Consider the following 12,770-nt stretch of genomic DNA (forward strand, 5'->3'; position numbering starts at 1 on the left):
TATTTTAAAGGCTCAGCAATGGAAAAACGGACGAATGTATTAAATGGGATTATATAATTTGCAATTTCTGCCATTAAAACTATGTACAAGCAAACAACAGACTTGTACGACCAGACCACTTTGACTTTCACTAGCATGCCAAGTTGGTACAACTACAATAGCACCTAGATAGCTATGATATGCATATTAGAAGAAAAACGTACACAACAATTACTTTGAATTATTTTCTCATCTTCCACTGATACGTATGCACATGCTTACAGCTGCAAGCAAATTCAACACACCGAAAAATTAAAGCAAAGAATTTTCACCTCTCATAAACTTGAACTGTTCAATGTTCTGTAGTCTGCCATTGACAGGTCTGAGGAATCTTACCACTGAGTGGGTGCAGATTGCACAAAGTGTTTCTTTAGTGTGTTTATCAGTTTGCTAGATATAAATTATCACACTGATTGTTTATTGACTGATTTTTTTTTCCAAAATATATTTTAGATGTGCAATTGTAGTGGCAAAAGACTTTAAAGTTTTAAGACCCAAAAGTTCATGGTCAGGTAATTATTTTGCTGTTAAGCCTGTTTTTTAATATATCCACCATCAAAATTATATTAATTATAAATATTAATGTAGTTCACTATAGCATAAATGCTATGTCAGTTTTCTTTCCTTCTTAGTACAATCAGGACAGCCATCAAGAGTGTTTAAACCACAGACAGAAAATGATCTGTGGTATTTGTGTGTCTGTGTGTGCACATGCTTATATGACAAAGAGAAAAAAAACAAAGCCTCTACGGATATGACTGTCAGAGTCAGTGTTAACAGTCTTCAATATTTCAAGAATTATGAGGTATCAGAAAAATCTGCAGTGAATTCACCATCATAGTGTTTCAAAGCAGTAGAATTTCTATGAAAATGCTGTAAATAGCCAAGGTGTAATATTTTTCTCACACTCCAAGACTATCTGTGCAGCCATTTTATGTCTTAGTGTTTGAGGAGATGGAACGGAAAATAATACAAGAAAACTTGATAACAAAATCTGGTCTTGAAGACAAAAAAAAATGATGATGTATGAGTAACAAAGACAATATAGAATCTACTTAATATTGATTAACAAATATCAAAAATGAACAAAACAGGATAATAAATATACAGAAAGTTGACTTAAAATGTTGACAAATACTTATTTTCAAAATATGCTCCATCAACCATCAAGGCACATTTCAAAAACGTACTGTAATACTGACGCAAAGGTATGCCAAACATATTAAAATATGCATACAGAAAGCATAAACATCATAAAAGAAAAACAGTTGGCTAAAACAGCAATTGCCTAATGTAGCTTCTAGCATAACGCTGGGACACAACCATGCCTGAAGCACGCTAAATGCCAGCCCTATCACAGCTGACTTTTGTTCATACCGAAACATCCCACTCAAGAAGATGTCCATCTGAGGTCACAGTGACATGCAGAAGACTTGACATTGTAGCAACTTCTGGCACTACAAAAGGAAGAATCACTGCTGTTGTCACTTTTTCTGTGCCACCTTTTTCACTGCTAGAGAGGAAGGTCAACGTGGTTGTCGTAGCAGATGTGCTGTTCTGAAGAATACTTTCTTTGAAGTCATCATAATCTTCAAAATCATCAGCACTACCTTCTTCCTGGCGGACAAAACCAGTTTCTTCACTCTCATCATCCTCTTGATCAAGACTAATTAAATTTCCAGCCATCCCGGAAAAAGCACATCGATATTCAACTGTCTGGCGCTGTGATGTAGACTCTGGCTTGCTGTCCTTATGGTCATCATAATCATAGTCTTCGTGGTTGTAGGAAGACTTTTCCGCGATTACATCTTCTTCTGTCTCTGTATTCGTGTTCTCAAAACCCCCCACAATTCCTCCATTGGTTAGATGTCTCCCACTGGTATGCCAGCCAAGAGAACTTGTAGGAATGTCACTTTCTTCAGAAACTTCAGGCACATTTTCTGGTTCATTTTCAGGATGATGGTGCTGGTGAATCTCCCGAAACTGACTTCTCTTTTTTTTCATGTCTTGTTGCTTTGCTGATGGATTTGATGGCTGGCCATGGAAATGTTCATGTTTCTCTGTGCTGGGCTGGTTTGTGGCCTTTCCTTGCAGAATATGACGTCTATGCTTTTTGTTTTGCGTTTTATGTGGTATGGAACTGCTCCACCATTTTGTTATTTGGAGGGCTGAACCCCAGTTACCAGACAGATGGTTTGCTTGTTGCAGCTTGTCTGCATCTGACTTCTCCATCTGACCTTGGCCCTTTCCTGATGATTTCATCTGAATTACAGAGTTTTATCGGCCTGTTATCTAGAGAATTCTGCTGTACACATGCATTCAGTTCTTTTTTTTTTCAACAGAAATGTTATCAAAAAGTCAATTTCATTTGAAGAAATGCAACGTATACCAAAAACTGTTCTTTCTGTGAAGACAAATGTAATTAATATTGAAAATGCAATAAAAAATAAATGGATTTTTAAGAAACAGGCACTCAAATAAAAATGGAGACAAAAATTTAACAGTCACACAAAAATAGAAAAGCCTTAATTTTTTTTTATTGGTAGTGTCACAAATTGTGATGATCTCACATGGTACCCACCTTTATCTCTTGCAGTAATCAAAGATGCCACCATTAATTACCCCAGCAGCGCAAAATGCCAAAAATACATCAGTAAAAGATATGGGTCCCCAAAGCTTTCTGTGGGACCCATATGTTTTCGACATTCTGTACAGCTAGGGTTTATATAGATCATCTCAACAAAAACAATATGCTGCTGTGGTCTTTTGTAATTTTTAACCAATCATAACAGTTTAATATTGAAGGGGCAGCACATATATAATATAATATGGAGACATGCCAAAATATCTACATAGATCTTAAGTTAGCACAACTAGTAAAAATATAGGATATATTCTACTGATATCAATATTTGCAGTAAATAATCATAGTTTTAACAAGTCTTTGTGCAGTGTGAATCAAAAAGTGCTGTCTGACAATGAACATTCTTCAGTTTTGTTACGTACCCCAACTCCCTGTGTTGACTGCATTTCCAAAACATCATCAACCTTTGACTTCTTTCTGAAATGGCATCAACAAATATGATTCAACTCATGGCTTTTGACCTGTAATTATATGAATAATTTACCTTTGTTTTTGTGAGTTAGCTTTAATGTTATAAAAGGCTGAAATTTCTAAGACTTTTTCACTTATGATTTTAGGAGGTTACTATATAACTCTTCAGATGCTGGAGAGTTAATATGCAGAAATTCCAACACTCCAGGCCATGCACACATACATACAAAGAGTGGAAGACTGGATTATATTGAAAACAAAATTTGTTCTGTGATGGCATACAATTTTATCTCATCAAGACATGTTTAGCTGTAACAAATCTCACTCAGTGAAAGGATGGCCTCCATTGACATGCGTCACATTTCCTTCCAGAGAAATCCTTTTGTCTCCTTGTCTTGCCAGATCCAGGATCTTAATACCATTTAGAACCAGACCTAACAAGAGCATTGGGTCAAGTATAGGTCATGATGTGATTGATATACAAATATACCGGCCAGTATTGTTATTTCCCAGTTATGTCTCATTACTGCATTAATTTTCTGGACTTTCAATGTCAAGGTGACTACTTGTTACAATGCACAGCATAATCATATTGAAAGATGGGTTGTCAAAGTTAAGCAATCCCAGCCTGAACTTGCATGCAGTTACCTGATATAGTGCCTTGAAATGGACGTGATACTGTTTTATTTTTTTCCTGTTTTCCACCAATGTAAACAAATGCTTGATTGTTGAATGTGTGTGCTTGTTGACCTGAAACAGATTCCAAAAAAGAAATGAAATAACAAGAAGATTGGATGCAATAGCAAATTTCCAGTCAGTTGATGATAATAATCATAAATTTTGGTGAGCAAAACAATCTACACTACTTCTAAATGCCTCTGCTTGATATTTATTTTTTGATTGGATTGTGCTGGAAAAGATCAGAGACATAAGTGCAATTAAGGTATCAAGCTGATGAATGACAGAGATGTCTGGAGTAAAAAATTGTTGCGAAACCAGAACAAGTGCTTGCTTTTAGAGTTCTAACTAAAAACTAAAATATCTCCCTAACTGCAGTTGACTGAATGAAACAAATCCAATCTATATCACACGATAACAGAATGCGCTGAGCACATTCGATCGAGGCTGTGATAGAGAAGCCAGTAATTTGCAAGGCCTACTTAGCAATCTTTCTGCAGATTATTCTTGTTAAAAACCATGACTGATAAACTACTATCAATGCTAACTTGCCACAAAAAAACCCAAAATTGTTGCAATAAAAAACCGGCATAACAGTAGCATACCGAACATTCGTAAAGGATATGTCTGTGGCGGTCTCATTTTTTATTTATTTTTTTTTTGTCAATATAATACAGCATTTTTTAGGACCAAGAGGCTCTATATACTTTCCCACCTTTAGACTATTTCCCTCATAGGCCATAGTGCAGGGATCATGAATACGGTCCACTGTGTCTATGTAAGGCACAGCATGGAAGACGGGGCCCAACCCTCTCAGTCGATCGCTGGAGTAGTTAAAGCCATGTACATATTAAATTTGCTTTATTACTTCACAGGTCATGCATACGACTAACATTTCAACCTTTTCTTTGAAAAATGCATGCAGGTGAACTTATATTTAATTATTTTTAAATCTGTAGGCAAATCGATATACCTATATAGAGAAATCAATTCATAAATTATCAAAATCTTTCAATGTTCAAATATTTAATATGACAGTCACGAGCCATACCTCTTCTTGACTAGTGAAAAAAAAAAGACACCATGTGCCACACCCTTATGATGTGAAAACTGATCAATCCCTGATTCTGTCAACAGCCTATAGTCCTTTAATCTACCTCTTAGGTTAAACGGTACGATCTTGCAAACTCTTATACAGTAATCGGATGATGATCGATTAGAGGGTGGGGAAAATAGCGTGGCAAGCCAAGCTTCCTATGCCTCCATATTATGCTACAGTACAATGGCCTTTCACATGTGGCAAAGATGCTCGGCTTTGGAGAGGAAGGGGAGCAATCTTCATGCTGACAGTGAACGACGCTCACATTCTTGCCTTCTCACTTTCTTTTCTGAGGGGGCGGGTGCCTTCTTCAATCCCCCTTGCCCCACTCTTCCTACACCACTGATCTACCCATAAAATTAGAAGGCTGCTTGAGTTTTTCCTGGCTTTAACGTATTTGTACGTGTTTAGGGTTCTTTTGTTGTTTTTTTTAAACGCAAAATCGACCTGCTCCAGCTTTTAGTCAAAGAGAAACAGTGCTGACATTTTGATAATTAATTCCTATTCTGGCGTCAGTGAATAAAAACACGGCGGCGATTTGTTCAACTCAAATACCACAGTTTGTAAACACTTAATGTGGTGATCACAGCTTACAAAAAGAGACGTTAATAGGAACGTGCGTTACCTATGTTCGTTTACTAAACAAGTCTGAAACCTCCGCGCGCTGGCAATTTCCGGTAAATGTCATTAAGCGATCTCTGACTGAAGTATTTAGGAGAACTAAAAGCAATAACATCAGCAACTGTATGTGTTATTCAATGTATCCCAGCTAAGATTGCCATTCAGAGGAAGAAGTCCCCTTATTTTTTATCTCACATTATAAGAAGCGTCCAGAAGGTATATATATATCTGGGTCAACTCTGAACAAGATGCGAAATAACATATCGATCGTATCCATGTACAGTCCAACGGCTTTCAGGAAACTGATTCTTTACCGCAAGCAAAGAAGAAAAAAGTGCTTTTTAAAACATGCTGTCCTCTAAACCAGATGTAGGGAATTAATTCTGACAGTGAATGAAATATGATACTAACAGCTTTCCTTTTAAATTTATTCAAACCAATTCCTTTGAAGAAAAAGATTACATCGACAACTGACTTTAAAAGTAATCGGTTTGAGTTCCTTGCCTCAGATTTTTTTTTCATCTGCAGCTTCCCGTGCGATTGATGACGTGTATACACAGATACGATTAAAAAAACCATGATCAAATTTTGGAGAAGCCCATATATAAGCACGTAAACAATTGGAGGTGAAAACCTCTCAACGATGTTTTTTTTTTTTTTTTTTTTTTTTTTTTTTTGGGGGGGGGGTGGCTCGTAATCTTCTCAAGCAATACAAAACTTTACATGTAATCTTAGGCAGATGATGTTTGGGACACAAACTGCTTGCAAAATGCTAAGCCTTCCCATGCAAACACGCAAGACTTGACCAGGCTTGATGATATCGTATAATCTTGGTCTGCCCCATGCCAAAGAATCCCCAAGCAAAAGCCAGCGTACAGAAGCGCGTGCAGTGAGATTGGAAAAGCCACGCGCTGCCAAGATTTGTGACTCAGCCTTGCTACTCCTCGAGGAGTATAGGGTCGAAACAACATCTCGCCAGTGGACTTTATTTTGGGCAGCCCCCCACTTCATTTGGGCCGATGTGGTTCCGACATCCCGAACCTTAGTTCATCCCAAAACTGGCGTCGAGGTAATTTTTGTGCACCAGTCGCAGGGGAACTCTAAGAAGGTCCCCCAGTGAACAGCCTACCCACTCCTTCACGTCAACCTTAACTGGTTGCCCAAAATTGAGCCAGTCTCCCTGACATGCATATGCATCCATATCAAGTCTTTCCGTTTGCTAAAATAGACGCATACGGCGCGTGTTTTTTATTGTGTTTTTAACAATATTAAGTAGCTTATAAATATATTTGTATACTGTATGGTTATCTCATTATCAAGAAGTAAACATTTTTGATAATCCTAACACGGAAGAACGCTTATTCCAGCCACGTGGCACCTCTATTTTTCCCTGCAGGTGATGGATCTATTGAGTCCAAAATGTTACTCCTTCTATTCAAACACTTTCTGGCCTGCTATCTCTCCATACCCCACAATGCAATGGCCATTCACTGTTACCGACTGTAAGGTTGTTCTAGCACTTATAGTTTGTAAATTAAGGAAAACAGAAGTGCCTTGTTTGTTTTCTTTGTTAACACCATTGTGAGAATCGTTGTTTTTCAAGAGAAATTTTGGGATTGACCTAAATGTAAGGTGGACTGCCAGATAGGGTAATACAATGTGGGTTTCAGCCAACAAACTCCGGTTCTACCTGGGATCTTCATTTTTTCTTTCCATTACAAGAAGTTGCCCAGATGGAGGACAATGCTTTAGAACAGGAAGGCATAAGGCATAGGATGGTAAGAAGTCATACTAAAATTGAATGATAAGCGCAAGATTAACAATAGAAAGAATAATCAAGAGTATAAAGTGACTTCTCAGTCTTAAATATTTCTACTTTTGTTAACCCTGTCTTAGAGTATTAGCTCTCGTCTTATTTTGGTGATTTTGTCGAAAAATTGGCACTTGGAACACCAAGATATGGCCTAGATTCAGTCAACGCTGGACTAATTTTCACTTTCAATGTAACGTGAATGTTGGACCAATATTGGTGTTTGCTGGGATGCTGATTTCAGAAATCAAAAGAAGCGCAGGAAATAATGAGAATTAGGGTGAGAGTTTATGTAATCAAAGCTGTGGCTGGCTCTTGTCAATTGGGTCAGTGACAGACCATTTATTTACCTTCATCCACCAGTGTATCCACACTCCAAGAGAAGACTTGATGTTGCAAAAGAGAGATTCTCAATATTACACAGCGAAAATTAAAAAAGACCAACGACTTCCAAAAACAAGCATTTTGAACTGTCTTCCTTCCCAGGTAGATTTTACAAACACTTTTGTTAAATATCATTTTAGTATGTTAATATGATAGTAAGAGAGAGACGAGAGATGGACAGATAGCAAACAGACAAGTTACAAAAAAAGTACAACCTTGACGGCGACCCTTTCCGAATATGCCTTTGCCGAAAAGACAAACATTGCTTCTTCATTAGTTCAGAATAGGCCATGTCTTATCAAGTTTATTTTATGAGTGCAAAACAAACGGAGAAGCACTTTCCTGTTCAAAGCTGTTTAACCATTCAGGGAAACCTGCTGGCACAATGGGAAAGCGCGTATCACATGGTTCATACCTTGTTTACTAAAATAATCAGATTTAAACTCGACAGGGATATTGACAGTCAGTGGGGACAGGAATATGTCTAAAATAAACATATTCAAGCTTACGTCCACAGTGACACCGACAGTCTATGAGAAAATCGAAGGACAGAAGTCTCGACTGATCACCATGAGCTCGGGGAAAGACTGCTGGTAAAGAATTTTATTATACTCTCCATTCCCGCAGCAAAAAAAAAAAAAAAAAAAAAAAAAAATCGTATGCACGATTTAACTTAGTTTTAACTATTGGAGGTTTACAATTTTTTTTACACCTTCTTGTAATGGAAAGTCCTGCAACCACCTTCCAGCAATCGGCAGATGCAATCATTCGGGTCGGGTTTACAGAAAATGCATTCAGCTTAAGATTTAAATAATACTCGATTATGCACCTGGGAAGGAAGCAAAAGCAAATACATTCCAGAACAGTTAATGAACTGGTGTGCATATATAATTTCAAGTATATTTATAAAGATCAATAATTCTGTACCGAAAACGAAACACGAAATAATTACAAGGGATATTTTAATGATGAATCAAAAATGTTTTGTAGGAAATTTGCAAACTCTTTTCTGGAATGCCTTGTTTTGTGAAAAGTCATGGCGGGTACATAAAAACAACGATCTGCATACTTATACCGAGGGTTGTCTGCCAAATTTTTGTAAAGAGTGTGGTAAGTCCTTCTGGAAGAAAATTCCTGTAGGGACTATTATGAACGTAAAGTGCAGATCAAACCCTCTGCGGCTGTCAACCCTCGATATGAACACAATAGATACAAACAGCAACACAGAATGAAACTTGCCGTGAGAAATTCTCGTAATTAACTCAGAATAAAATCGCTTGCATCGAGGAATGCTTGCGTCCGCCTGCACATGCGCGGAAGACAGTATGTATGGGCGCGCGTGCGTTTGTGTAGGCGTTGGTGCTTGTTTATTTATTTGTCCGCCGGGCCATTTTATTCTTGGCCACGTTATCAGATTTGGGGTATTTTCGTTGGACACTTGTCGCCGTACAAATAACCGGTAACAATAATAAACGCTTTCTTAAGGCAAGATCCATATCTGGAAGCTGTTTGAAAGCTAACGAGTTTTTGGGTCTAGATGATTCATTAGAAGATAAGTCAGCACCTTCTTGTACAGCTGATTTATTGACATGTACACAAATATCGAGACGATAATCTTAACAGTTGTACCTGTTCTGCTCATAACAATATTTAAACTAACGCGGCAACCATCACACTCGCATCACTGCACACTGACGAGACCGGAGGCTCATTTGTGTGTCACATGAACATTCCCCATTAGTCTGCACTTAAAAAACGACCCAGTAGCTCCGCCCCCAACTCCCCATCCCCATGTTCTCGCATGCACATTGCATATATCCCTCAAGATTTCACCAGATTGCCTACTAAATCGGCTAAAACTAGGCGTGTGCTAACAAGAATCACTAATTAAATTTATGAAGTGTACTTTGCCAAAACTCTGAAAGATATCGTCAAATGGCTGCCTCTTTTTTTTTTTTTTTTTTTTTTTTTTTTTTTTAAGTACACCTGAAAATCGACGACTGATGATTGGTATTAACAATCCGCTTCCTCGTCCTCGTCTTTTACTGAAAGCTTCGCGAAGGAATAATATTTGTTTAGAGCCTGGGCAAAGTTTACAAACACAAGGAAAGGTAGATTACATTCAAGACAGCGTCTCCCAGCACAGTTTTATAATACACAAGTACTCCACCAGAGGCATGATACAGGAGAAAAAGGGCAAACATTGGATTAAATTATGTCACTCAGCAATGCAGTGTACAGGAAGATAAAAGACGAGATACATATGTTCATAGGTATTTGTAACAGAATGACAAGAATCATACAGAAACTGAAATAAAACAAGAAATATTTAAAGACAGGAAAAGAGAATTACGCAAACAGAAGACATAGTGGAACGATAATGCAAACTTATAATCAAGGTAAAATGCATGCTCCAATTTAAGTAGTTATAGATTATTATCGGAATCCAATGCTCAAACGCTTATTCAGTAAACATAGAAAGAAACAAATTAAAATAAAAAACAGAAAGAAAATTTCAAGGACCTAAATTTAAATGCACTATAAATATTCTGAGAAATTTAATAGCTTATTGTAAAAGAAAGTCTTAATATTAGTTATAAAAGTAATACAGAAATAATTTTTAAATTTATAATGTACGAATGAGATAGAGAATACACCGGATTAGGCATTTCACTGACCTCTTGGCATTTTGGTCTGCATCATAAGGTTGTCTACCTGGATGGTGGAATTGGGCCCAGACCGCGTGAAGCGCACCACGTGGTATTTCCCATCATTCACCTTGTCAAACATTTCTCCGATTGGATAATCCATTGTCCCCATGTTATAAACCGCCACAATGTTGCCTTTGTTCTGGATTAATTAAATTGTACAAATATAAGTACATACTAAGGTATTTTTTTAAAAATTAGTTGTGTAGGAAATGGGAATGTTTGCGTGGATGTGAGTGAGTGAGTGATATGCACGCACAAAACATACGTGCGTGAATGAACACACGAGCAAGCAAACACTGTCCAACAGCACGACGAGTAATCTGCTTTCCAACACTATGGAAACAATGAAAAGTACGTGCGATATTAACGAATATTAGCAACACACAATTAAATATTAGCAGAAAGTTTTAGAATTCACAAAAAGCCCATGATTGAACTTTGTAGTATAATGATTTAAAATATTTAATGATCTGAATATCGATCAGTTGAAAAAAAAATACATGAATTTATACTTACTCTTTATCTATCTGCACACATGAACATATACTTCCACTCATACCTACTTTTCATTACAGATCTTTTATTATTTATATTTTAATCATCAAAGCTATGATTACCAGTTCCAGCTCGATGTAGTCGTCGTAGGTGGCGCTGTCGATGCGGACGAGCACGGCGTCTGAAGACCTGGTCTTGAAGCCCAGCGCCAGATTCTCGCGATTCGTGGATGGCAGGTTCTCGGCGGGGTGAGCAAACTTGATTAAGCCGTACCCTGGCCCGAATCTGTATGTCGTGCTTTCTACTCAACCACAGAGGATATTCAATGACCTTTAGTAAAAGGCACTGAGTGACTGCAGGCGAGGAAGTGTGTGTGTGTGCGCGTGCGCTTTGCAAAGCTAGAGACTGTGTGTGTGTGAGAGAGAGAGAGACAGATAGACAGACAGCCGGGCACAGAGAGAGAGAGTCCCACTGTGTATACTGACCAGCCTGACATGTTGGGCCACTGAAAGAGGTCATGTCACAGTCGCAGGAAAAGGAATTCCACTGCTGTACACAGCGACCTCCATTGGCGCAGGAGTCATTCTGACACTGCGATGCTGGAGCTGTGCAGTAAAGAGTTAATCATCGCTTAATCAGCAATTTTCCTCGCGAGTATTATCAGTTAACTACTTTTTTCAATTTTTAACCATAAATCTTGTAATAGTCACAAAATGATTTGTCTTTTAATGCCACCAGGGAACTGAAGTTTGTCCAACTGCACTTAGATTCCATGTCATCAAATGCGATTCTTTCACGTAATTTAAAGATAAAAAAATGTTATTACCCACTTCTCTACACAGAATATTAAACAGCAAAAATTAAATAGGATCCATCACTCTAAAAAGCTAGCTCGTAACTGGAGTCGCCCACCTTGACAGCCGTCAACGACTGACTCATGAATAGGGTTGGCATCCCGATGAATGTTAGCCATGTAGCCGTTCAGGTACAGGGAGTCGATGCATCCCATGAAGCCGAAGCGAGCTTCCACTTTCTTAGGCAGCGTGTGGTACATTGTCTTCCGGACGCCCCCAATGTAGAGGTGGCCCTGCAGGTCGAAGTGGATAGCGCTGGAACCGGACAGGTCGTCCACCGTCGGTGTCTTGTCGTCCACGCGCAGCAACTGCTTGTAAGTCTCGGTCCGCAGCAGCTGCACCTCGTGCCACTTGTTGTCGCTCAACTTCTCGTTGACGTTGGCTCGAATGCGTTGCGTGCCGGCGCCCATGTTGTAGACGTAGTACAGGAAACCACCTGTCATCTCCATGGCGAAGAAGTCCTGCCCACGGCCCGGGTTGTACATCAGCAGCCCGTCTGTCTCTGTTGTCTTTAGCTGGAAGGAGATGGAGAACTTGTCGTGGATCTGTAGCCTGGGCAGCACGGCGTACGCGTCTGTGGACTTGAATGTCACAGGGTCGTGCATGACGTGGCCGTTGGTGCTGAGCTTGGCGGTCACCTCGATCTTCTCGCTCCGGGCCATGTCAAAGAACTGGTTGCGGTTGAAGATGAACTGCTGCATGGAGCCAATGAAGCCAGAGAAAGCGTTTGATTTGTTGTCATCTTGTAGCACGTCACCGATGTTCACCCGACGGAACTCAAGTTCTGCTGCCCTTCGGGATATCTCTGTCAAAAACGCCAGATCACAAGGCGGCGCACGGTTACAAAGAAACGTCTTTGTTAAATGCAGTGACTGGAAGACGAAACTATATAAGCTCACCTATTATTAACAGGCACAGTTAAATCAGAATGCACAATTGTTCTGCTTTAAATTCGCATACCAAGACAAGAATTATGCTTAGCGATCTTATATTTTCTCGACGACCCTACATTGTTCATAGGGCT

At 38.8% G+C, this 12,770-nt stretch overlaps 1 protein-coding gene across 3 annotated transcripts in view; it reads right to left on the reverse strand.

Moving 5' to 3' along the window:
- The window catches only part of LOC112561362 (neurexin-1-like), a 46,058-nt gene that overhangs the window by 5,566 nt on the left and 27,722 nt on the right, over positions 1-12,770 (reverse strand). For 2 of the 3 annotated variants that reach the window (XM_025233799.1, XM_025233800.1), the window contains 8 exons: positions 11,805-12,551; positions 11,378-11,497; positions 11,015-11,193; positions 10,365-10,536; positions 3,743-3,844; positions 3,420-3,528; positions 3,046-3,100; positions 1,417-2,301 (listed from right to left, as the gene is read on the reverse strand). In XM_025233799.1, the coding sequence (XP_025089584.1) occupies positions 1,417-2,301; positions 3,046-3,100; positions 3,420-3,528; positions 3,743-3,844; positions 10,365-10,536; positions 11,015-11,193; positions 11,378-11,497; positions 11,805-12,551 (2,369 nt within the window). The remainder of the gene's footprint in view (positions 1-1,416; positions 2,302-3,045; positions 3,101-3,419; positions 3,529-3,742; positions 3,845-10,364; positions 10,537-11,014; positions 11,194-11,377; positions 11,498-11,804; positions 12,552-12,770) is intronic. The other variant, XM_025233801.1, reaches the window with a different exon arrangement.

This window comes from Pomacea canaliculata, linkage group LG4 (assembly GCF_003073045.1).
Source record: "Pomacea canaliculata isolate SZHN2017 linkage group LG4, ASM307304v1, whole genome shotgun sequence".
In the NCBI taxonomy this organism is placed as follows: Eukaryota; Metazoa; Mollusca; class Gastropoda; order Architaenioglossa; family Ampullariidae; genus Pomacea; species Pomacea canaliculata.